At 40.4% G+C, this 27,226-nt stretch overlaps 1 protein-coding gene and 1 long non-coding RNA gene across 2 annotated transcripts in view; both read left to right on the top strand.

Annotated features, from left to right (window-relative positions):
• Positions 1–16,463, top strand: part of MYZAP (myocardial zonula adherens protein) — a 60,627-nt gene extending 44,164 nt beyond the window's left edge. The window contains exons 13-15 of the mRNA XM_064157527.1: positions 7,134–7,829; positions 8,475–8,694; positions 9,635–16,463. Coding sequence (XP_064013597.1) covers positions 7,134–7,829; positions 8,475–8,694; positions 9,635–9,772 — 1,054 coding nt within the window. The 3' untranslated portion in view covers positions 9,773–16,463. The remainder of the gene's footprint in view (positions 1–7,133; positions 7,830–8,474; positions 8,695–9,634) is intronic.
• A 4,831-nt stretch (positions 16,464–21,294) lies between these two features.
• Positions 21,295–26,333, top strand: LOC135182698 (uncharacterized). Its single transcript, XR_010305272.1, has 3 exons — positions 21,295–21,461; positions 25,517–25,575; positions 26,211–26,333. It is a non-coding gene; the product is annotated as an uncharacterized LOC135182698 (long non-coding RNA).
• Positions 26,334–27,226: the final 893 nt, after the last annotated feature.

The following is a 27,226-nucleotide window of genomic DNA, read 5'->3' as shown; positions in this document are numbered from 1 at the left end:
TAACTTATGTTTTGTATGATTGATATTGTTCTTGCACTGAATGCCAATCCCAGGAGGTACTTGCCTTGCCACAAACCAATTGCTTAAATTTGTAATGTCTGTTCAAATTAAGTATACTCAGTAGAGTTGTATTTAAAATAACGTTATTTACCTCATAATCCAAATCTTATTCCTGCATTATTTAATGGGTTTCTGAATACACTAGAGACCTTTTTTTATTCAATAGCTGTTTAACTACTGAATGAAGAAGCCTGTGATGGAGGATGGATTGAAGAATGTTTTGTGTTGGTACAGGTATCTTACAGCCACATTAACTGCTTGATATAATCAAAGCATATGCAAAATAAAATAGGAAGCTGAAACTTCTCCAGATTTTGTACTCGGATCATCCTGTTTGAAAATAAACTATTTTTTCCTCACAATCTGTTCAACTCTTGAAAATGTAAAGTGGTCACTTATGCTAAAAACATAAAATACTAAGGACTGTATTATGCATAAAATTCAAGACAGAATTTAAATCAAAGCCATTAACAAAAAAGTAAATTATTTACTGTGTGAAGGAAGCCTGTAATTTGCACTGCTATAGAAGCTGCAAACATTAACAGCTGCTCAGTGTTTCTTTTAAAATGAATAATTAAAAAATACAGTGGTAGTTTTAATAGCCCTAAAGAGAAACTTGTTACTTTGCATATGATGAGAGAGTGCAAAAGAACTCCTAGATGTCAAAAAGGCAAAGAAAACCCTCCATCTGTTACATTAGTCAACAGGCATAATACCACACATTTGCTTAAATAGTTACTCCCAGAGAAGAGATGCAAAACCTCTAGGGTGGGAAAGGGCTTGAAGAGAAGCTCTCTGAGGTTAAAGCCTGAGCCTCATAAAAATGGCCCTCAGATACAGCACCCTCTCATTATGTGAAGAAGAGGAATTGTCTTGTGATTAAACACCTAAGACATGGAAACCACTGACACATGGCGAAGTTGTAGTGTTAACAGTGCAGAAGGTATTTTAGATTGGAGTTTTGATGCTTGAGTGAATTTGGGAGACTGGGTTTGCTGAGCAAAGTTCTCAAAAAATAGTGAGAAAAATCTGATCAATAGCTAAATTAATTATGGCTATGAATAATCGAAGCCATTAAGTAAAACTCCTAAAAGGGAACAGATTTGCATTGCAAGTGTATGTTGAATACAAAAGATGATGGGTCACTGCCCAATTCAAATTGTACTTGTGTAATCATATCGCCCTCTCGTGGCAAATATTTGGACAGCAGCTGTTTCCGAAGAGGACGAAACTAAAATCTAGTCTCAACTGCCCCCATTAATGCCCAGATAGCGATGCAGCTTTAGTTCATTACTTAGCAATTTTTAATGCCTAAGTAGTGCCTTCACCTTTCAGGCACTCAATGCTGAATCGTGGTTTGTGAGAATTCTCTTCAGACTTAACATGAATGGATGAAGGTGGTATTTATAGATAAAAGGAAACTCCCACTGTCATAGAAGACAAGTGCAAATAAGCAAACACCCTTTATCCTTCTTTTGCCAAAATTCAGAAAACAGAACCTAATGGCTGTTAGGTGCTTAGTGAATGATAGGTGCAGGCAGGGTGAAGTATCAAAATTCTGTTTTAACACAGGCTTCGAAAAGAAGTCCATTCTACTTTTAATATTCTCCTGAGGATCTCCTCTGAAAATACTGCAAAATATCTCAATTCTGTCTTGACTGTTTGTCAAAATACAGTATTTTTTCCTCTAAACCAAGTAAAGATTGAAGTCTGTGCTTAAGAGCATTCTGACATGTAGTGAGCCAGATGACCATCATTTGATTGGACTGGCAGTCTAAATTTGGTAACTGTGAAGAACAGGAGAGGAACAGCATTTATATAACAGCTGTTACATGAAAATAGAACTTCCCAGACAAATCAGCAGCAATGTAAACTAGCATAGATAATAACAAATCTGTCTGAAAAGACTGCAAGACTTCAGTATAAAATTTGTCAATTTGAGACTGGGTTAATTAGTACTTTAGAAGCTAGTACCATTTCTGTAAATATCAACAAAAGCCATAGAGATAGATCCCAGCAAGTGCATTAAATCTGAGTCAATTATATGACTGCATTGTATTCTTTTGTGACTTACTCCAGATACTCTGGAAAGTATTTTGGGATACAGTTTTCTTATATGCTGTATAAATTATGCAGTTACATTGCATGCTTTTAATATATCCTGTAATGTAGGATATTAAAAGGATAAATTGTAATAAATATTGCATTTAAACTTTCTATTCTGACGTGTCAACGTTCGTTTAGAAAATAGCTTACCTTAAAACCTTGCAGCCTTACTCTACACAATCTTGTTTGTTCAAAACACTGTATGAATGCAAAAGCAGTTCCTCTGGAGCCTTGGTGTTCTTGTCAGTGTTTCCTTTGGCAGATGTGCTGTTGAGAACAGGAAGGCACTCCCTTGCTAAGAACTGAAGACTCTTCTCAAAGCCAAGTAACAAAAGTAGCTGAACTTTTATGGAATAAAGAACTATTGACTTGCACAAGACAAACAAGAACTGGGAAGTACAGGTCTTGCAAAAATCCCCAACAACTTCAGATCATACAGATAACATCTGAATACATCCAAGACGGTGCTCTCCAGACTCTGGCACAATGAGACCAGGATGACTGACCCGTCTTTTTTTGCAGTTTATATCCACTCACTGATAATAAATACTCATCTTTAAGACTCAGAGTGAAACAGTCTACATGTCAACTAAACAGAAGAGGTGATGCAAACATGACAATCACTGTATTGCTGGCTTGTAATGTTCAGCTGAAGAATGTGAGGTTCTTTCCTTGAGTAACGCTTCCTTGTGTACGTGTATTCAGTACAGATTGCCCAACGTACCTCATAAAACCTTGTTGAGATCTGCAACGCTCAGTGCTGAACATGTAACTTAAGACTGTGGAAGCTGGATACTAATGTCTTTTGAGAAACATTAAATGCTTGTTTTGACGTTTGAAGACAGAGAGATGAGCAAATAGGTAAGGAGTGCCCCCCACATTAAGTGTAATTTTATACAGGAAATCTCTGCTTCACAGAATGGAGACATACATGCAGAAAGCTTCATTCTACTTACATTTTATTTCATTCCCAACTAGCACCTGGGACTATTTGCATGTGTAAAGAAGAGACCTGATGAATTCGGGCCCTTCCAGCCCTACCTGAAGCACTAAAACATGGCAGAAACACAGAAAAACAGGTGATAGAAGCCATCTACAACTTAAGGTATGTGCACATTTTCAAAAGAAAAAGAGACATGGTGGATAAAAGGGAAAATGTGTAGAAGTGAACTTCTATGAGGTTACAACATTCTGTAAAGGTGTGTGTGGTATGTAGGCATACTACAAGAATCTGATGGTGTTTAAAGTGTTTGGGGCTTTTTATAGAGAAATAATGTTAAGGGAGAAGTTTTCTTTAAGGAAAATAGAAGTGATTATTACAGAAGTACATCATGCTGATTAAAAAAGTTGCCTTTTGAAAAAATTAATTTAAAAGTACTCTTTTTCTCCTTTTCTTTGGGAAAAGAACTAATATTTATGTATTTATAAAGTTCAAATAAAGAGAAAACACAGTGGAAATGATACCTTTAACAGAAAAGAAGCAAAAGCCTAAGTTTTACTACCAATTTTGGGCACACAGGAGATATTTCTGATGGGAAACTTTTCAACCTGAAAAAAATCAGTCAATTGTACTTCATAGCATCTCCCCCAAAATGTCATATGACTGGAATATATCAGCTGACTGATAACTGACACTGATAAAACAGAAATACTAAACTTTCACACACAAATGTGTGTTGCAATGTTCCTGGTAACTATAGTAACTAGTATAATCTGTTAGGGAAAAAAAAGTGTTAGAATAAGCCAGTTATTTTAATACCTTTCTTCATAGCAATATTATATACAAAGATGAATACTCCTGGAATACACCTTGCTCTCTTGGCATTCTCATGCAGTTTATTCTTTTTTGTCAGTATACCTGATTTTCTTCTGAGTTGTCATTCTAGTAGTTTCATGTTATTGTAGAAATAATACTAAGTTGCACAGTGATTCCAGCCATACTGTTGCAGAGTAAGTTATTTTTAACTCTGGATAGCTAGTGAAAGAAAACAGATTGACTGAAAAATGTATCTAACAATAGCTCTTGAAAGAATGAGCTAAGAAACTTAAGAAAGCCCATTATATAAGAAGTAATAAGCCTCTCCCCATCTTTATTATATACTTAGCTCACATGAATGGTGATCAAAATAAAACCTCTAATCAAAAAGGCCAAGAATGCTTTGAGGAAAATTATGAAAATGTAACACTGCACTCCTAAGAGAAGCAAGGGCAAAATCCTAAGACTAAATTTGCAGCAGGTATTGCTGGATGGTGATCACTCATGTTAAGAGTGTGGCTAGTGAGAATTTTCCTGCACACCTGTGTTTCATCCTAGGCAAAGCAAGACTTCCTAAGTATACAATTTTTCTTGGTCTCCTCAAGTGCTCAATACTATTCCTCCTTGACTGAGCAAGCTTAAATCTGCTTTTTCCTCTTCACACTCGTATTTAAACTGATACTATCTACATTGCATTGCATGTAGAAATTGCCAGTCTCTCCACAAACAAGAGCATTTGTTCTTGCACCTTCCAAATTTCAGCTATCTGTTCATCATTCTGCGCGTTACATGTGATCAGACCATGGTATTCCAAAATGTTAACACTCTTGAACTGTTAAGATGAACAATATTCCTTACCAATGGTCCCATACTTGGTGTATGGTCAGGATTTTTTTTCCTCTGTTTTTTTGTTGTTGTTGTTGTTGTGCAGTTTAGTACATAAGCTGAAATCCACTGTAAGTACCATTACATTCCTGTGCATGTAATAAAAGCAGTTGGGCTGAGATGAATTATTATCATGTAAGTGCAGAGCAGTGCTCTAATGAGATCATTGCTTCTAAACTCTCACTTCCATGCAGGCACAAGCAGTGCTGTGCTTCCTTTCTCAAATCTGCACAGGAGAAACAGTCTAAAAAGGAAGACAAAGTGCAAGATGCAGAAATGTTACGTAGATGGCTAATGTAAAGCCTGCATTACAGATGCAGCAATTCGGAAGACCTGGGTCCTTTAATACTGGATGATTTCCTGGTGAGAAAAACTCATAGCAATTTCCCTGAACTTTTAGGGGAAACTCCCTGAAGCATTTTCCACAGGAGATGAACCAAGTTGTACCTAACAGACAGTGAAACAGTTTCTCCAACTAGTCACTTAACTTGGCTTTTCTCACCCTGATCATGGTATTTTTTTCCATGGGTAGCTGCCTCCTTGATTAATCTCATTTCCCCTGGCTCTCAGCCTTCCTATTCACCATCCAGCTGAGCAAACAAAGGGGCAGGCAGCCATTTTAAAATGCTTCCTCCTCCAGTCCCTCTGGAGTCGGCCCTCTGTTCATAAAACAACTGTTTTAACAATCTCTGGGAAATGTGCCTCTTTTCTATTACTTGGATCAAGAAACTCCCACTGGGATTAGCTTAAAAATGCTGACATCTGCCACCTGGAAACTACCACTTGGCTAGTGACCTTATTAATACTAGATGGAGTGGACTTACTAAAGCCGATGGCACTTTGATCCGTTTGGCAATTTTTGAGCAAGCAGGCCAGTGCTGTATCACAGCCTGCAGTCTGAATTCTGCCTCTGCATCAGCCACGGCAAAACTCAATGCCAGAGAAAGAAAAATTTAACACGTCCCTGAAAAGTCCAAGGTCCTACATAGAAATTGATAATATGCTGAGAGCTACTCAAGTACATGGGAATGGCACAACTTTTATCAATGGAAATTCAAAAGCTTCAGTGTAAGAAAAAGGTAAAGCTTTTGTAGCTTTTTGAGCGTTCTAGAGTGCAGAGTTCGGGAACAGTGATGTGCCTGTGCTCCGCACGGCTGCTCACGCTCAGGATAACGCGACCTGTGTTTCTGGAATGCTTTCGGTAATCGCTGCGGTAGGGTGCCGGGGTTTCGTGGCACAAGGCTCGGTGCCGAGCTGGCCCAAACGTGCCCAGAGCGCAGTGCAGCCTGGCCCGCCCCACGGAGCAGCCTCTCGAACAGACAGAAACAAAGTATCGGAGCGAGTGCCTGGCGAAGCGCCTCGCCACCGCCGCCAGTCCCGCTTCGCAGCCCTTCCCTCCGGTCCTTCCGAGGAGAGCCGAGAGGGGGAGCTAACCACCTCGCACAGCGGTCGCGTCCTGCCGAATTCTGGCCCTGCCGCCCTGCCATTGCATCCGGTGAGATGGCGGCCCCTGAGGCGCTGCGGAAGTGGTTTCGGAGGCGGCAGGCCCGGGCGGCTGCCCTGGTGACAGGCGGCGCAGCGCAGCATGGCAGCGGAAGGTGGCGGCGCAAGTCTGCGCGGGCGGAGCCTCCCCGAGCTGCGAGAGATGCTGAGGCGGCAGGAGCGGCTGCTGGCCGACCGGTGAGGAGAGGCGGGGGGCGGGCGGCGGGCGGGCGCCGAAACCAGGCCTCTTGTCGGCTTCGCCTACGGCCGCGAAAGCGGCGGAGGACAACTTCTTCCTCTTGTTTAAGTCTTTCCGGGGACTGCTGAAGTTGCGCGTACCTCGCACACGCTGTCAGCTTTTGCTGCAGCACCAGTGCTCTCCGCAGATCCGTGTCTGTCTCCCCGGACGCTGTCCCCGCCGTGCCTCAGTGTGTGTCGCTGCGTTAAGCCCGCAGTGCCTTCCCGTCTGGGCTGTCAAGGTCACAGGCGGGGGATATCCAATTACACACGTTTGTGAGGCTTCGCAACCTGTGGGCAATCACAGCATCAGCTTTTAATTGTTCTGGTCATACGGGCAGATTTTGGAGATAACACCGAACGGGATTTGCGCATCACACTTTGCAGAGCATCGGTTAAGCCTTTCAGCAGAAAAAAACCGAGTAGTTGCTTTGTCACAATATATGCCTGAGGCTGCAAGTACTTTGCATCCTACCACTTGTCAGAAATCTGCTACGTAAATAAGAAACTTAATGTTAGAATGAGAAAGCTGCCACATAACTGTTTTAATAAAACAGTATCTCTGTTTCTCCATACTTTGTTAAATAATGTATGTTTTTTGTCTTAGGAAATTCATTTCTAGGCTTCCAGATAAGGGTAAGAAGATCTCTGATTTCGCTGAAAAGCTGACATTTGCCATTTTACAAGAGGAAGAATTAGCCAGGACAGCTGAACTCTTATCTGCTGTCAGGTTGGAGTTTCAGGTGAAGCAGGAGGAGATTAACACAAGTAAACGGCAAGTTATCCTAACTGAGGACACACTAAGCCATGAAGATTCCTCACTCTTTAACAAAACCAAAACTGTTAATAAAGTTTCTGAGATTTCTTCCCAAAGGCAAGATGCAGAACATTCTCAGCTAGGTGCCTCGATTACAGTTCTGGACAATGAAAGGACCCAGAAGAAAAATGACGAAGTGAAGACTGTTACAAAAGATCAGACTCTTTCTTGTGAAGTCACTTCCAAGTCAGCCACAAACAGTCATCTCAGGAATGATCAGCAGGTATCTCAGAGTAATGCAGAGGATGGTACAGAAAGTACAGGTGCTTTGGACAACAATAAAGATGCGTTGGTTGATGCCTTTCAAAAAGTTACAATTGTAGATGGGGATCATAGTGGAAAAGTATTGGAAAAAGAGCAGAACGTGGCCACATGTAAGGGCAATGTCTTTGGAAGCCTGCACCCCAAGACACCACATTACATTGAAGTTCTAGAGTCTAGAGCCAAGAACCCGGTCATAAAAAAAAACAAATTTAAAACAAATGTGTAAGTATTATGAAACAGAAAGCCCTTTTTGGAAATAATTGAACTGTTTAAGATAGGACATGGTACAGAACAAGCACTGTGGGTTTATGTTCTTGTAATGATTAGAGAGATTTGAAGTCATGTGACATGGAAGGGTAGTATGTTGGCTCTTTATCTCTTAAAATTTCAGTGTTGAGCAGTGGTCTAATTCTGCTCATTTGAAACATTTGTCATGAATCTTCACAGAGTTTTGTGGCTTAAGCTACAAAACTATTAAACAATTGACAGAACTTTATTGTGGGTCAAATATAGAATTTATAGAATTGTGCTGGCAGGTAACCTTTTGCTTTTCTTGCACCTACAGAGAAATTATAATTCACATTGTCTGTAATGGTAGCAGTGGTAGTTTATATGACTCCCAAACACTGCTGTTTCATGCCTGTTAATTCATTAGCCTGTCTTTTTCACTCACTGTTAGGAGTACCTTGTGATTTTCTCTCTCTTTAGTTTTCCTGAGCACTGCTTATTTTTCACTTGTTCATGGTGTCATAACACTTCAGACTTCTTTTCAACTTGTACGTGTTAAACTCTAACAAGTTTTGGAACAGAAGTTGTTCAACCTTGTGCTAAAAGTTTGGGTCAGTTTACATGTTTTATCTCTTCCAGATTATCAGGAGAGCAAAGTGGATCATCACATGGTTCCTCATCTAGTCAGTCACCTGGGGGACGTGGCTCTACATTTAATGAAGAAAGGAGACTTAGAGATAAGAAACATTTGAATGACATCACAGCAGCTCGGCTGCCACCACTTCACCATTCCCCTGCTAAGCTGTTATCCATAGAGGAATCCATAGCAATTCAGATACAGCAAAAAGAAGCTTATGAGGTATGAATTTACAATTTAGTTCAAAAAATAATTACGTCATTTGTGTCACACCTAAAAATAGCATAAAGGGATATTTTCATACTGATTAGTTTGATGATGAAACTGAGATGAGTAGACTTTGAAAAATCTATTTGCATTTGATAAAATTATATAATTAAATAATCTGTTAATCTCTTCTGAAACTGTTACTCCTGCATGAAACAAAATTTGGTGCTGTTCTTCATGTGTTGATGCACTAACCTCCATTGACTAGAGATGTAAATGTGTAACTTGCCTATTAATGTTTAGAGATTTTTTCCCTTGCATAAATGAATGCCTAGCAATATTTATTACTCTTAAATTATTCAGGCATCTGCATGTGCTTTTGTTTATGCTGTGCCTACAGAGTTGGAGTTCTGCTGTTCTTCAGATTCTGTGTAATGGATATTGATTTTTCGTTTTTCAGGTAGTGACAAGTTAATGGTTAAGTTAGACACTACTGTAAAAGTGTTTGCTTCTGCTTACTGTCTGAAATGGATTTGCTTGTTTAGTCACTTTGCTGCTTTAAGGGAGGTAATTTATTTGGAAAATGGAGGTGTTTTGCTGAGCTTTTTGAAATACAAGGATTACTATTGTTATATGGTTACTGTGCACAGCGGCTTTCTCAGGTAGACTGATTTAGTTCTCCTAAAGCTGATATTACTGTATCAGAGGACTGCCACGTGGACAATTTCAGCTCTTATAAAAAGGCTTTCATATATTAATAGTTATGTATAGGTTGGATAAGAAACCTGAAATTCCTTTGCTAGTTACAAAAGATTTTAATTAAGACCACTCTGAAATTATGAATATTATTATGTCACATGTATATTTTAGCATATTAGCTTTTTCATGACCAGGATAAAATGACAATTTAACACTTTTCTAACATGTGTCATCTTCCTTTTTTTCTTTTATCTAGGAAATGCAAGCCAAGCTTGCAGCACAAAAGCTTGCAGAGAGACTGAACATAAAAATGCTTAAGTTTGAACCAGAGGGGGAAGCCTCGATGCAGTACAGAGAAGTGAGAGATGAAGATTATTTTTCAGCAGAAGACTGAATTGAAGAAGAGATGTGTGAGGATGAGCCATGTAACTGATCTTTGTGCAGTACTTTTTAAAAAACAAATCTGAATATTGAGAGTGCTTGATCTAGTAATTTTTCTTATTACAGCTCTAGGAAGGGTTCAGTGTAAACATCATAAAGATAAGTGTTATTATGTGCTAACACGGGTGTTAGTTGGAGACTGCTTTTTGAGCACGTGGGGTGGTTCATTAATCTTTATGGAATGCCACTTGGTTTTCAGCTGCAGCTACTTGCAGGCTGATGATGAATCATCTACAAAATAAATTTTTTTCTGGACAGAAATAGATTACAAAGGGTATTGGCACAAATGTCCGTAGAGTAAGCTGAGCTGCCTGTGAACTGCTTGATGTGCAAACACTGTTGTGCATAAACATGAGATGATACTTTTGTGCATTGAAGATTACCTTTCTTTGACTGTTTGGTGAAAATACATGCCCTAACAGTGACAGTAAATATGGGATATTTAGGCTGCAAGTTAGCTTCTTACCACACATGGGAACTTGCTCCTGTGCCTGCACCTTAAAATAACACTTTCTGCCTTTCTGTTGTGAACAGGCACGAATTTCAAGTTACTTTGTAACTCAGGTTCTGTTTGGGCTTTAAGATACTGTTTTATTTTTGGTTATTGCTGCAAAATACATCAAGAGATAAACTTATTTGAAGGTGTTAATATTTTTATTAAAGATTTTGGTGGTTTTCCATATTTTTGTACACTGTTTAATACTTTGAAATACTATTTTTCATAGTATGATACTGTAAATAAGAGATCCACCCTTGCATTTTCTTGGAGAAAATGTTCTCTCTATATATTGAAGTTTAAGCTGTTATTTTAAGATAAAGTATTTATTACAATATTTTTTCTGCCTTTTAATATGAATTTTGAAAGATAAGGAACACACCTGGAAAGTATGAGACAATGATATTTCACTGTTGACTAGGAGATGGCAACACCTGTTTTGGAGGCACTACAGCAGCAGTGTGTGCAGGGCTGCCTCTACATGTGTACATACATGTTTCTGAAGGAATGGTGTCTCTGGAAACTAAAGGTGGTCCAGGTGTGAGTTGCTAGAAATGTTTTATGATATCATCTAGAAATTGAGGGTGAAAGTCTGCCACTTGCCGAGTGCATACAGCACTGCACTAGCAGGCAGTAACTCTTACAAATGCTCCACAAGCTCTCCCAGGCAGTCCCAGTGTCACAGCCTATACCCTGGCAATGCAGATGGGTGGAACTTTTGCTAAGCTAATGTGATCTTCTTTGACTAAGTCATCTGTCATGCCTCTTTTCTGTGCCTTTTTGTTTTATGGGTTTCTCATTGTTCATTGGCTTCTTATCAGCTGCCTGCTCTTCCCTTTCTGCATGTCTTTGTCATGGCTTTGTGGCTCTGTCACAGCTGTCCTCCTGCTGAGGCTTTCCTTGTTTCAGACTGTGCAGGTGTTTTCCATTTCCAGGCCTTACACCTTTTCCTTAATGCTTTTTCCTGGTTGGGTTTTGTCTTTTATTTCTGTGGTTCTGCTTTATCCTTGCAGCTGCTCACCACCGCTTGTCTTCATCAGTGCTGGTTTTGGCACATTTCCAGTCATTCACATTTGTCCCTCAGCATCTGTGTTGATGACCTATCTTATTCTCAGTTGTATGTATTTCTGCCTTCAACATGTGATTCTGACTCTACAGGAATACCCTTCCCATGTGGCTGCAGTTCATCACTGCAGGTCACTATTTTCCATACTACCACCTGCTCATCTTAGTGGATCTTGTTATCTGTCCTAGCATTATTTCAATCTGTTGTACTGCTTAAAGACAAGAGGCCACAGAAATGTACTGGCTTTCCCTTTGCCACTGCATGAAGCTTCCAGGCCTGTTTGCATTTCTCCACCTTGTCTCTGCTGGCTGTGCTGTTGCCTTTTAAGTTACCTGGTGTGTTTTTTCCATTATGTTTTTTCTTTGCAGTTCAGAAGCTTGCAAAAGAGAATAAGAGGATGAATCATGGAATGGTTTAGTCATACCGAATTAAATTGCTGACCAACTATGATACTGTTGTTGGTGTTTCACCATTTCCAGTTCCAGAACATTTCGAAACACACATTAAGATTTGAGGAGCTTACTCTTCTTTTTTTTTTTTCTTAATGGACTGTTTTATTGGAGTGGGCTTTTAACCCATTAGAACATAAAGAATTGATAACATGCTTCTGAAATTCCTCATGTGAGTAATGTTTTGTTTTGACCAATAAAGTTTGGGGGAAAACAGAACCTTTTTACTTCAGTGCTCTGGAAGGAAAACACTGGAGGTGGTGTTAGGAAACAGTTGCTGTATAGGGAAAGAAAACTTTTGGGAATTCAAGTGGATGAGAACAGATCTGTAAGACCTAAAGCTGGGCAGTTGTGCAGGTCTGAAAGATTGTACAGAGACAAAGCTTGAATGGTGTGCTGCAGATCTGAAAGATCTAGGATGAGGCAGATATCCGTGCAGCAGCAACTGTAGTCCCTTGGTTTTTGCATTGTTAGAGGAATACCTGATTCACAGACTGCACAGGAGAAAAGCACTGTGGTAAGAGTTTCTGTCCACAGCTGTAGCCTTTCCTGAGCAGAGAACATGAAATCTGGTTTGCCAGTTGTAGTGATAACATCATCTAGGGGATTTAGCAGCCTAAAAATTTAAGTATTTGGGAAATAACATTTAATAGAAGACCTGAATGCTGCTGTATTGAATTAATTTGGGGGGCTAGAAGAGTAACTAAGGATAGAAAAGAGGCACAAACTCTCCTTGTTTTTCAGAGGTAGATCTAGCTGACAGGTCACCATTTTTGTTAGTAGTTTCCCTTCTGATGGCTTGTGGACTGCTGCTGTTCTAAAGGGCCAGGCAATCATAAAAAAAAAGTAACTGCAAGTTCCTGTGTGAAGGAAATGGGTCCTGCAAACTAAGAATTTGGAAATCATGTCTCTGTGCTGTGGAATTTCTGAACTCACCACAGGGATGCAGTATCGGGAGTCAGGGAAAATAACATCCATGTGCTACAGACTGATGAATTGAAACTTGAGTGGGAAGCTGTGGTAAAAGCTTAAATGCTTCTTGAGCAGCCCTGGACAGTAGTTTGGTGGTTTCCGTATGGAACTCTTGGAGATCTGACTGGCTGGTTGCTTTGTGCAGCTCCATTGCAGAGCCAGTTTCCTACATTCAGGAAGCTGACTGTCACTCATTTGTGAGTTAGCATTTTTTCACTGTGAGGGTGACAGAATGCTGGAACAGGCTGCCCAGGAGGGTTGTGGAGTGTCCCTCTCTGGAGATACTCAAAACCTGCCTGGATGCATTCCTCTGTGATCTGATACAGGTGATCCTGCTGTGGCAGGTGGGTTGGACTGGAAGATCTTTCAAGGTCCCTTCCAGCCCCTGACATTCTGTGATTCTGTGTGTACTGTGTTGGGTTTTGCCCCTGAAAATCACCTGTACTTGGGCCCCTGTTCAGAACCTTTTTTTGGCCTAATTTGAGTGGCATGTGACTCATCTGCCTTCAGCAAGAAGTATCCTTGGGCCAGAACTGCAATTAATTCGTAGCCATTTATATCAAATGAATGGCATAAAGGGGGCAGGGAATGGGAGTGTGGTGTTGGAAGAATATGTGCCATACCCCAGGGACTCTGTTAGAAAAAGTGGCTTTCTTCTACTTTGTCAGCCTTGCTTCTTTTTCAGAGCAGTATCAAAAAGAAAGTGAGATTTTTGCATAATCTCTTCTAAGGACAGATTTTTTCAAGGAGTAAGTCTTGATGATGCGATCTTGTTCCAGGGAGGTGCTAACTGACTTTTCTTGAGTTTGGGGTTCATGTTTTGTTGCAACTTAGGGGGACATGTGTGAAGATCACCTGTGAGATTTCCTGGTTTTCTGATGTTTGTTTTTAGGTTGTGAACTCCCACATTCTAGGAGGGAAAGGGAAGTAGAAAACACAGCTGTGTGAAAACACTTATTTTGCTGTGGTTTGTTTTTTTTTCTTTTCCAGTAAGCTGATAATTGTTTTTAATTCTCATATTTCTACAGCACTTTATCACTGCTGACATTGTGGTAGGCAAATGTTAGCTGATTGTAGTCCAAACACATTGACTTTCCATGGATTAAGAGTGCCTAACTCTTATTTTGCTCTTTTGCAAATACTTTGTTTTTCCACATGTATACAAAGCTCTAGAGACATTTAGTCATTTTTTGTTTTTTAAGGCAACTGTTTTGATAATTTGATTATTACGATTTTATTAAATTGGCCTTTGATTTGGTGAAGCATGAAAGCATGTAGTGGAGTCAAAGCTTGATTCTCTGGGTTTTGTTTAATCTCTGCGTGCAAGGGAATTTGTGAGCAACACTTGTGAAATAGTTACTGAATGTGAGGAGACAACACAAAGAAGCACAGTGAAGTGTGTATGGAAAGCAAACTGACTTTCCACTTGCTTGAATGTTCAAACGAGGCATTTCACTTTTAGTCATCCAAAGATGAGTGCCCATGTCCTCTAGCAGGAAGTGTAAGTGAGATTTCTTGACAGGGAAATCTGCAAGAATTTGTACAAAGTGACACTCTCATTGCTTTCCTTTGAGGTTTGTTATTGGAGACCATAATTGTGTCATGTGCGAATTGGCACATCTCCACTGAAGTCAGGGGGCAGATACATGGGGCTGTATTGTTTAATGAACATTATTTGTATTCCCTCCCTCTATCCACACAGCTGGTATTAATGTAGTTGCTTATTAGATCAAGGCAATGATGTAATATGGCAAAGAGTTGCAGTCCAAGGTTTTGCCTGGGCTCTGAAGCTGAGCACTTGATAAAAGATATTTTGTGCATTTATGAAGAGGAAGTTCAGTTGTAATATTTCTGTTCACGTTTTTCTTATGTTGTGTTTTGTTGGTTTTTTTCCTAAAAATGTTTTATCAGTTGTTACTTGACGTTAGTAACAAATATGTTTAGTTTACTCAGAGATTAGCCAGACAGTGGTGGAAATACTGTAGCCCTGATTATGACAGCATGTGATCCCCTGCAGCCATCTCTGCATCGAAGCTATCATCTGCACTATGCTCCCAGTGCATGCAGCTTGCATGTAACCTGTGCTGTAGTGAGCACAAATTCTGTGACAAAACTTGAGATTTGGCAAGAAGCTGTGGGATTTTAGTGCAAACACAGAATCACAGCTCTATCTGTAGGTGCAGTGATATAATTTGTAGAAGATATCAGTGAGGGAGACCGACTCTCAGCCAGGCTGAATGCTTAGCTTTAGGGTTTTGCCTAGATACAGTAGTTATGCTTTCCCAAACTGACAGTGTAGGGGTAGAAGTAAATTACATAATCAAGAAGATTTACATTTCCAAGTCATGTAGACCATTATTCCTCCAAGGTGTTCATCTCACTGATTGATTAGATTGATTAGAACTAAAATGGGTAACATCCCTCACCAACTAACCGGTTGTTAGTACTCAGGTACTAACATGAAGTAGCATCAGCAGGATATTTTCCAGCCACCTTTTATTACTTTCATTTATATTGAATTAGCATTGGTTTTCTTCTGCTTTCTTACAGATCTTTAAAAATAAATCTTCTGGTATTTGCAAAAAACTAATTTGGTTTGGGCAACTACTTGTATTTGAATGTAGGAAATCTTCAGAGGCTGTTGCAATAAGCTCTTTCTGTTTGAGTCACTGTTATGAGTGGCCTGTGTTACCTCCTGGTTACTATAAAAGTCTCGATGTAATTGTGGTTTCCAGAGTTACAGAGCCATCAATTCAATTTCTAATTATGTGTGAAATTACTTTGTCATTGGCTTTCCTCCTCCTTTTTGCTGAAGGGAAAAAAAAAACAAACGAACAACACAGATTCACAGAGTCTTTGTTATATGTAATATTTCATTTACTGTGGCCCAAGTTGTTTCATATTGGTTAAAAGTTTTTATTCCCTGATTTCACATGTGTTTCTCTGAGCTGCTGCTTTAAATTGGCATTGTGCTGATTATAGTACTGCCTAAATGATAGCTGATGATAAATATTATCCTTGCACAGACATTGGGCATCATCATGTGTCATGTCTGCAGACTGGTTTTTCGCCTGCACAGCAGATTTTTGTGGCTGTGAGCCAGGAATTTTAATGAAAGAAAACATCAAAGATGCAGAAGAAATGAGAATATTAGTCAAGGAAGATACACAGTGATGCTCTCTGATAACCCCTGGTAATTGACATTAGAACTATGTGGGAGCAACTTAAATAAACATCTGGACACTGAGTTTAGACATTTCCAGTGACAAAACCCAGACAGATCTTCTGGACTTGCAATAATAAATATTTCAGTGCAGTCCACATGAATCAACTTAGAATTCTGTTTTCAATTATTCTAGTTTTATAAATATATCAATGTTAATTATTCAGGGATAGAGTTTCTTTTGAAGATTAAGGAATTTGATGTTTGCTTCATTCACATAAAGTTCCATTTTTTATTTATATAAAATGTACTTCTGTTTGCACAAAAACAATAGTGCAAGCTTGCCAAGAGCTATTAAAGCAGAATGCAACTGAACTTTTCCTGGGGTGGAAGGACCTTTTCTAAAAACCCTGGCAGTGCACTGTAATTCATTCCAGCTATAGTAACCACATAAACTGTGCTGAAAATAAAATTATAAATAAACATTTTTAAATGTTATTCTCAGCATTTTTAAAGATTCTTCCCTCAGATTTTTTTACTTTTTGGTAATGTGGTAGTGCTATGAGCATGGTATCCCTTTACAGATGGTGAAGAGATGTTTATATGTGCTGAAGTATTTGAAAGTGGTAGCAATGAAGTTACAAGTGAGTGAAACACTGGTTGTAGTCCAGATCTGATCCTTGTATTACAACTGTGATGAGGAGAAATAGCGAGTAAAAGCGTGCTCAGTTTTCATGCAGCTTTTATATCCCTTAGAAGAGCCTCATATGAATGCAAAATCACTTATTTCAGAAGGAATGAATTATGTCTCTGAGTTTGAAGACTTATTTACACGTTATATTAAGAAGTCTGCATTCACTGATTTTTGAGATGGTCTGTGTCTTTGCTGACAGGGGCTCTGGACAAACTGAGCAATTCTTCATTACCACTTTTAGTTTCATTTATTCTTCCATGCAGCTCAGACTATCAACATCAGCACACGTTCCTACAGTTTCACCTTGGCTGTCACTAGCAGGAGCACTAGTGTAAGCTGGTTGCCAACATTGTTGAGCTGCTGGTTGAGTTACGCTGCACCAAGAAGCTAAGAAAGTTTTAGGGAGCTGGTGTGTTATTCTGACCTACAGGTCACCATCCCTTTCAGAAGTGCAAGAGGCAGAACTGTATTTGAGTACAGTTTGCAGGGTCCTTTCTGTGCTAACAGTGAATGTGTTCTGCATCAGGTTTGTGTTCATACAGTGGTGTGGGTTGGACTGAAGTGACCTCAGGAGTGCTCTTGGCCAACCTTCTGGAGAAAGCAGTCAGCTATGAGACCAGATGGGATTGCTTAGGGCTTTAGTCTGCACTGAAATCCTCCAAGGATAGAGATTATACAGCCTCCCTGGGCAACCTGTTCTATGTGTAACTGTCCTCTGTTGGTGGAGTGAGAGAGGGAAGTTCTTTAAACCCAGTCTGAACCTCTCTAGTTTCAGTTTATGCCTGGCTCAGTCTTCTGTTGACCTCCTCAAAGGTACTGGAGGGCTGTTCTTAAATTCCCTTGAAGCCTCTGCTTTTCCAGGCTGAAGAGGTACACCACTGGCTCACAAAGATTACTCTTGCCTTTTCAGCAGAGCTGTTGCCCAGCTTGTTGTTATATCTGGGCAAATCATAGACAAGCATATGAGGAAGCTGCAGGCTGACAAGTGTATTGAGTTACTCAGTTCTATCACTGCTCTCCTACATCAATGAAATAGAACTTTTGCTTTCTTGTTTTGGAAGCAGATAAAAAGGAAACAAACAGGTAGCCTAGTCTGGTTATCCTGATCTAAGCCTACCTAAAACTTCAACATTAATTAAAAAAAAAGGCAATTTGTGCTTTGTAACCCTTTTAATGTACTAGAAAAAATGATAAATAAGGAAGCACAGTGAAAGCTATAAATCAGCCTCGATTCTGATAATCTAGTAAGAGCATTGCTTTGGCAGTTTCACCTCTTGTTCACTGATTTATGGTTTGGTAATTAATTTCCCCTAGTTTTAATCTTTTTATTTATTAGAATGCCTAATTCCTTATTGCTAAAACTACAGCACCGGAAATTTGCAGTGTTATAGTTCAAACAATGTAATCTATTGTTGCAGGAACACAGAGAGGGAAGACAATTTAGGGGTTTATTACTTGGAGAGATGCATTTGAGGCGAGACAGGGAATAAAGCTGAATGGATAAATCTGTGAGGAAGATGAAGATTGTGACTACTAAGTGAAAGCTCTTGTAACAGGGGAATTATCTATTGAATGATCCTCTAGGGGAAATGTTAGGCTCTCATGTGCAGGTTCTTAATGCTCCAGTGGACAAAGTACTGAGTTCTCTGCCCTGACCAGGTAAATGAGTAATCAGGTTGTGCTGCTGTTCAGTGTGCTGCTCCATGCTATAAACGCAGCATACTCCTCTCTTGCAACTAAATCACTGGTTTCACTTCTATTTGTGATTAAAACCTGAGCATCTGGTTTCACTACATTAACTCCCATGGAATTTAGTGGAAATTTCTTACCAGATCTTGAATCTGAAATATGTTGAGAGTTCTGGTTTCTTCCTCCAGTTTTGTTTTTTGATCTTGCTGAAAGGTTGGGACAGTCTGGGTAACTGCCTTACTTATTGGCTGTGCTCTGTTTCAGCATTGATTTTTTAATTTTTTTTTTCCCCCCAAATAATGAAAAATGCTGGTAAAAATAGTAATAAAATTGACTTCAGATTATTTGTAGCAGATGTAGTCCTTTCGTGCTTTGTGTAAAGGCAAAAGAGCTCAAGCTATGTCGCAGGTCCTGCCTGACCAACCTGATCTCTTTTTATGATCAGGTTATCTGCCTGGTGAATGTGAGGAAGGCTGTGGATGTAGTCTACCTGGACTTCAGCAAAGCCTTTGACACCATCTGCCACAACAAGCTCCTGGCAAAGCTGGCAGCTCATGGCTTGGACAGATTTGCTCTGATATGGGTCAAGAACTGGCTGGAGGGCCAGGCCAAGAGAGCAGTGGTGAATGGTGCCACATCCAGTTGGCAGCTGTCACTAGTGATGTCCCCCAAGGGTCAGTGAATATCTTTATTGATGATCTGGACCAGGAGATTGAGTCCATCACCAGTAAGTTTGCAGATGACACCAAGTTAGGAACAGGTGTTGATCTGTTGGAGAGTAGGAGAGCCCTGCAGAGGGACCTTGACAGGCTGGCTGTCTGGGCAGAGGCCAATGGGATGAGATTAAACGAGGCTAAGTGCAGAGTTCTGTGCTTTGGCCACAACAACCCCAAGCAGCTCTACAGGCTGGGGCAGAGTGGCTGGAGAGCAGCCAGGCAGAAAGAGACCTGGGGGTACTGGTAGATAGTAGTTGAACAGGAGCCAGCAATGTGTCCAGGACAGCCAATGGCATCCTAGCCTGTATCAGGAACAGTGTGGCCAGTAGGACAAGGGAGGTTATTCTTCCCCTGTACTCAGCACTGGTCAGGCCACACCTTGAGTACTGTGTCCAGTTTTGGGCCCCACAATTCAAGAGATATTGAGGTACTGGAAAGTGTCCAGAGAACAGTGACAAAGCTGGTGAGGGGCCTGGAACACAAGCCATTTGAGGAGAGGCTGAGGGAGATGGGGTTTTTTAGACTGGAAAGGAGGAGGTGTTCAAGAAAAGCCTGGATGAGAAACTTAGTGCCATGGTCTAGTTGATAGGATAGGGCTGGGTGATAGGTTGGACTGGATGATCTTGGAGATCTCTTCCAGCCTAGTTGATTCTATGATTCTTGGCCTCTCCTTTGACTCAAATTGCCATGGAGTATGGAGGAAATATACTTCATAGGTTTGTACTTAATAGCTGTTGAGACACTTGCCATATGTATATTTAAAATGTTAAGTCATTCCTCTATTTGAGTATTTTTGTTCCAAAATTATTTTAAAGTTTTGTAGAGATCCAAAGATAGCAAACCTTTAAGTGTGTACATTATAAGATATCCTTTATACTCATGTGCCACACAGCAACATTATATGCAGAAAAAAAAAATTTAAAAAAGGCAAGATATAGGGAAAAAAGTTAATTATTTAATCAGATTATAATGATACAATTTTCTACTTTGTAAGTAGCACTTTGTTTTAAAAAAGAAACAACACTCCCCCACACTCAAACTACCAACCCACAACTCAACCCAGCAAACAGCACATATTGTTGTTTTGAGAGCAGGATCCTCCTGAAAAACAGGATACAGATCAGATATATTAGCTTGATGTTCACAGAAGTTCTATTCTCTGTCTTGTAAGTAGTTTCTCAGTGTAATCAACTGTGTTTGGCTTTTGGCATAAGAGGAATTGACACAGAAAAGAGAGTCTGCCTCATTTTTAATGCTAGTGGGGTCATACTATGCTTTTACTGGTGGACCGAGGACCCGTGGGGGACTGTTGCTTGAATGGCACATTTCTTGCTTTTTCAAAGTGGGAGGTGACAGAGAAAGTTTCTGAGGTCTGGAAAGAGCAAAAGTTTGTGTTTCAGCCTGTGTCACATCTGTCTAACCTCTGTATGATGTATAGATCTCTGCCTCAGCTTAAGAGGCAAGTCCTCCAGAGAACTCGGTGTGCTTTTTTTTGTGAATGCATAAGTTCCAAAATATTTGGGGGGTTTAAGGTGCTATAGAATCAAGATGAAAGGCTAGAATACCTTTTCCAGCCATGTGCACAGAAGGGGAGCATGGCATTCCATCCTTAAGCCTATATTAATAGTTCTGGGTTCCCTGCTAAACTGATTTCTAAGTCAATAGCTTTGCTGGTGGGAGTAGAGAAGACAGAGTCAGATTGCACTTTACTGTGGAACTTGATATCAAATCCATACTTTGTTGCCTGAACACTGCAGAGAGATAGATGTCTGTGGTAGTAATTCAAGAGGATGTTTGTTGGAATGCTACAGAGCTGCCCTGAATTGGATCACTTTTAAATACGGTGTACATAGGCTTTGATCAAGGACCACCTGGCTGTGTCTAGGCAGGAGAACCAGGAGACCAGTGAGGAGAAACTTTCCTTTGTAGCCTGTTACTGCAGCAGGAAACGTTTGACTGTTAGTAATAGTGGTGCTGTACAGGGTCAACCAGCAGTACTACTTCAACTAGGATACCATTTGGATAACATCTTCCTCCTGTTGTCTCTTTAGTGTGCTGGTAGTGCTGCCTTGGTGAGTTTTTCCAGCGGCATAAGGACAGAGAGTATTCGACCTGGCACACAGCCCGCCGGCAGAAAGGTGTTTTTCAGAACAGCTGCAACAAATGTGCAATCTGGGCACTTAGTGCAGCCATTTGTTTCACCTGGCCAGTAGTGTTTCCTTCGCCTCAGGACTAGCGGCTTAAACCCGTGTTTGCCAGCTGATTGAGCCACGACCTCAGCAAAATCCCAGTTCGTGCTTCTGGGGGGGAAGTCCACGTCCCCCACGCGATCACCCTGTTCCCTGCGGAGAGACAGGAGGGAGCTGGCCTCAGGCCGCGGTGTGCCCCCAGGCGCAGGTGAGTGACTCCAGCCCTTGGAAGCTGCGCGGCGGAGGAAGGGGCCTCGAGCGCTCGGCCCTGCGGGGCGCGGCTGCGGCGGGCGCCCGGGAGGCCTGGTGGCCGCGGGCGCTGCGTCACGAGGCCGGGGCGCTGTGGCCTCCCCGGAGCTGCAGAGAAAGCTCAGCGAGGGCTGAGGAGAAACTTTAAATGGGGCATAGCCTGAAGATAATATACTCTGCCTGGCTGACAGCCTCGGTCTGGAGAGCAGCCAGGGAGGACGAGAATGGGGCCCTTGGGGTCTGAAGATATTAACAAAATAAATAATTCCAACCGCAGCGCTCCTTCCACTGCCCTCAGCGCATTCCGCAGGGGAGCCGGCAGCACCCTTCCTTTGGGCTGCCTCCTGAGGTAAATCAGACGCACCGTGTCTGCTTTGTATTATTAAAAGAGGGAAATGAAAAAGAACAATGTAAACACTCTTACAATTGCGGCGGAAACTGGATATAACCAGGTTATTCAAAGGGAAAAATTCAAGCCATCCATATATGCCAGGTTTGCCTTCACATCTGTTAATTGTAAGGGGGACGATCTGGAACAAAAAGTGAAGTCATGGTTTAGGGCCTGGTTCAGCAAAGCCTGTGAGTGTGTAGTTCACAAAACCAGCTTAAATCTACCCCTTTTCAGTGGAGCCCTCACACATGCTGCTGCTCTTTTAAGGGCTGTGCTGTGGGGCGAGAGCTGGCTTCTCTAGCAGGACAGACTGCATTCTGTGAGGCTATGAGGGCACCCTAGGCCACCCTTACAATTGTTGTTGTTGAAGTTGTCAGTATTGTGCTGCTGTTACCACATTTGAATTCAGCACGGTCTTTCTAACACTGAGTAATTGGCTTTTTTACCTCATGAAATCTTTAGCACGCACACAGGTTTAAACTTTAAAATAAATACAAATCTTGTGCGGCTCTATTTGCTCAAATGGGTGCAAGTTAGTTGCATACTTTGTACTGATGTAATCCACTTCTTATTGAAATGTTGATTTCAGTAAGAAAGTTTTAAACCCAAAAATCATTAGCTGAAATGACTACGTTCTGGATTCTTGGTTATTGAATTCAAAATATGATTCCATATTGATGCTGTGTCCAGTTCTGGGCCCCTCAATTCAAGAAAGATGTTGAGGTGCTGGAACATGTCCAGAGAAGGGCAACAAAGCTGGTGAGGGGCCTGGAGCACAAATCCTATGAGGAGAGGTTGAGGGAGCTGGGCCTGTTTAGCCTGGAGGAGGCTCAGGGGTGATCTTATTACTGTCTACAACTACCTGAAGGGGCATTGTAGCCAGGTGGGGGGTGGCCTCTTCTCCCAGGCAACCAGCAATAGAACAAGGGGACACAGTCTCAAGTTGTGCCGGGGTAGGTATAGGCTGGATATTAGGAAGAAGTTCTTCACAGAGAGAGTGATTTCCCATTGGAATGGGCTGCCCAGGGAGGTGGTGGAGGCACCGTCCCTGGGGGTCTTCAAGAAAAGACTGGATGAGGCACTTAGTGCCATGGTCTAGTTGATTGGTTAGGGCTGGGTGCTAGGTTGGACTGGATGATCTTGGAGGTCTCTTCCAACCTGGCTGATTCTATGATTCTATCCTGTATGATTCTTCACAATGTTCTCGTTGCATATTATTTTGTTGTGAGCTTTAAAATATTCAGTAGGGGATTTGGGGGGGATGGTGGTGTGTTTTGTTGTTTGTTTGGTGGTTTGTGATTTTGTTTGTTTTGTTTTCTATTACTCCGTCATCTGACTCTGTCATGCATGAAAATTTTTACTTCATTTGACTAGATTGATATTCTATGCCTGAAGTTTAGTCTATCAGGTATGGAGGTAAAATCTTTTACTAATTCTGTCAGTTAAAAATAATTCAATACTTTCAATACAAGTTTAAAAATAAGTAAATCAGTGGATCCCTGTGACTTTGGAAACTGGCTTCATTTTCACTGTTTGCAATGGTCAGTACTGAAAATAAGTACACCAGAGGATGGAAGCATGTTCTGCACCTGCTCAAGTTCTCAAGGGGTGGAAGTTGTCTAAATGGTCTCTTAATTTTAGACAATAAGCCATTTTTGTATAAAGATTACTTTCATTAAGTTGTTCAGATAGTTTTGTAATCTTATTTAGTAGAACAATAATTAAAATGTAAATAATACTTCATGACTGAAAAACCCTGCACACTTTCATCAAAACAGATCAAAATGCTTTAAATAACAGACTATAAAAAAGTATCCTTTAATATATTACTGAATTTTAAAAGCTCTAAATTATAAGATACAAGGCCGTCATCAAATTATGACACAATCCTCTTTTCTAATACCTTTAAATATACATGTTTTATAAGTAAGTTTATGTACACATACAGCATTTGGAAGCATGCACACAAAATGCACTAATTTTATCTTTCATGAGCTTTTGTACATCTTGTCTTGCAGAGTACTTAGGGAGCATGAGTATTTTCGAAGTTATCCAGGACATCTGTTCTTAATATTCTAACATCTTTCTTCTGTGTACATTTTATAGACAACATACTTTTGGCAATCTTTGTTATTAGAATTGCCAAAATGTTGATATTAATTTGAGTGCCTTGTTTTTCAATGAGTGCAAGCCTTTTCAGAATGCATTTTCTGAACCAGTTTATTTCTAGAAAGCAAAATGTTTCGACATTCTTTTTAGGCACTCAGAAGTGGATTTATAATAGAATAAGGAAATGCTTTATGTTTGGGAACAATTGTTGAAATATATCTGCTCCCTCATCTTTATTTCTGATCTGCATGTTTTTTTTAAGTATAACATTGTGTTAGAACTCCTTTCAAGTACCAGGCTGTGGGATTTGCTTCACTAGATACTTAGCCCTCCTAAATGCCCACCTCAGGTGCATCAATTTGAGTGTATCAATGGCATTTCATTACAAGATCTTCTGAGACTTAGTTGTTACAGTGTTGAGTATTGTGCTCTGCAGTTTTGCAAAGTCTGAGTACAAAGTGAAAGGCACAGCACCAAGGCTCCTCATGTAACATGTGAGAGCTTCTCCTGAAAGATTCCTGCGAAGTCCAGATCACACAAGAAAGCAAGAAGGAGCCAGTGAGGAAGTACCTCTAGGTACTCTGGGTTTGCAGTCTGACAGAGGAAAACGTTCCTAGGTATTTCTTTTCAGAAGTTAGGTGACTCTTCTCTGAAATCACACCATCCAATGATTAGGTGGTTGTAGAATTCAGCTGGAACTATATGCCATTATTGCAGCCTTCAAGTCTGTTTCTTGTCTGTCTCTGAAGAATTCATGAGGCACAGGTAATATAGTGGTGTAAGCTTATCTCTTCTGGGGAAGCTGTTATCCAGTGAGCCCCTACAAGAGGCAGAACAGGCTTGAGTTTGTGACCTGTCTGATGCATGGAAAGGAAACAATAGGTTCCACTCACTCTTCAAAGGATTGTTGTAGTGGACAAGCTACCTTCTCCTACTCCAGAAAGACTCACAGAATCATTAAAGTTGGAAAAGACTTTTAAGATCCAACCACAGCCAATCTGCCATGACTAATGAACTATATCCCGAAGTGCCACATTTACATGCTTCTTGAACATGAGGCTGCCACTGCTTTGAGGATGCTAGTGTGAGCAATGAAAATCTGAACTGGGCCAGACACAAGTGATGACTTTGCAAATCCTGGTGGACTTCAGTGTGAGAATCACTGAGCTGTATATCCCTCTCAAGATTGTGGCATGTCAGTATGCAAGTAGAAGTGAAGCTCCAGGCACAAAGAAAACTTCAAGGTGATCACTGTACCAGAGATGGAAATCAGGCACCTTCAGTTAGAGAAAAACTGGGAGAGGGTTTACAACACTGCACTGCAGTTTTTAATCTATGTGATACCTTGAGCAGAATTTCAGTGGGAGCTGTTGTAACAGCTTTATCCATTAGACCAAGTCACATAAAAAACATGGAGTTTAGCCCTGTGTGACCAAGAATAATGACTGCTGGACATATTGTGTGTGTCAGATACACAAGCTAAATATCTCATCTTAGGTTTCTGTCCGTTTCAGAATCTGCAGAAACAAATGTGAAAAGCCTCTGTAGACACTGAGATCCTGTCCCTGCCAAGGTAAGAGGCACATTTTTTAACAACTTTATCACAGATCAGATTTTGTAATGCGATATTTAATTTTGACTATGTTTCTTAGTACAAAAAGCAAAGTAAGTAAGCTGCTTTATTGGTAGTATCGCCCTAAGTCGCAAACATTTATTAGTCAAATGAATTTAGCTGTAAACCTATAAACTCAGTGCAACTTCCAGTGATGAGAAATTTCCCCTGAAGTGGAGAAATGCAAATACAGTTGCAGTCATTATCACCCTGACTCATTCCAACTCTATTAGAATTTTATGTGTTGTTTCTTTCCCCACCCCAATTAGTTTTGTTATTACTCAAACTGAGATACACAGCCCTTTCCTGTTAACTTTGTAGAATGAACTCTCTAGACATGAGATTTGTAGTAATGGTTATTGTTCCATGGCTGTAAGAATGGCTACGCGTTCTTCTTTATTCAGCATGTGGAAAGAATATTATTTATAATGCTTGAGATACCAGGGGAAAAAAAAATCTTGAATGCCTGAATCGTGTAAGTGCCATATGTCATCTGACAACACACACACAGATCAATTGTTATTTTGAGTACCATTTTCTTAGTGGTGATATTTTCATTCCTGCTGTAGTGTAACTAAATTATGTACTTCCTACAGGAGAAAAATGATGCATAAATTTTCAATATGGCTTGTGCAGCATGGCTTCAAAATCCAGTATTTTGTACTGTGTAGATTTTTGGGTTCAGCTTCCAGAATTTGAAAGCTTTGTGTGCCAAATAAACCTGATATTGTGTGTAAACCTGAGCATTAATGCAGTGATCTTGGAGGTCTCTTCCAACCTGGTTGTTTCTGTGACTTAGGAACAAGTTGGTAGCACTTATACAATATATCCTCTCTTGTTTCTTCTTAAATATTCCTTGTAACTTCTTTGTTGAAACACTTACCTTAAATTCAGCAAATGGATATTGATACCAGGTAAGTAATAAGTAAATATGCACGCATGCTTAAAGTGCTACTGAAAACTAAAATGACAAACTACATAAAAGGGCCAGGTCTGTCCCAGTCTCTTTGCTAAGGATGTGCAATTTCGCTTTCTCTCAGTAGATGTCAGCAACGTTACAAACTTGCCCCGTTTACATCTTCGAGAGCCGTTCTGTTCACAATTTTAATGAGTTTTCCAATTTTAGTTTTGCAAGGGAATAGTCCATCTAAACTAATGGAATCTATTGCCCTCTGAAACAGGATTAGAGACATCATCATCTTAGAATAATATTGTATTCTTGGCAATGCAGAACTCGTACAGAACTTAGTAGAGGGACTTATTGCTACATTTTTAGAATTTTCTGAACGTTTACCTCACATTTGCCCTTCAGGCAAACATGGAGTAATATAAGATGTCTAATATTTTGCTTCTTTCTGTGAAGTAAATCAAAACCGTGGGAATGTTTTCATATAATTTGATTTACTCCTGTCTCCTACAATACGTCTTCAGCTCTGTTCAATTAACTCTCTGCCTGCTACAAGAAAGGGGTACAGTCATTCTAACTGAAAGCTATAGCAAGTGTTCTGTTGGCTCTGCTGGGATTTCTGTTAGTCCTGGAGGAGTTGACAACCACAAAGGAAGGATGTGGAAGGAAGTTTCTAACTACAATTGTGTGTGTGTGTGTGTGTGT

This window comes from Pogoniulus pusillus, chromosome 17 (assembly GCF_015220805.1).
Source record: "Pogoniulus pusillus isolate bPogPus1 chromosome 17, bPogPus1.pri, whole genome shotgun sequence".
Lineage (NCBI taxonomy): Eukaryota > Metazoa > Chordata > Aves > Piciformes > Lybiidae > Pogoniulus > Pogoniulus pusillus.
This window is presented reverse-complemented; position numbering and strand designations above follow the sequence as displayed.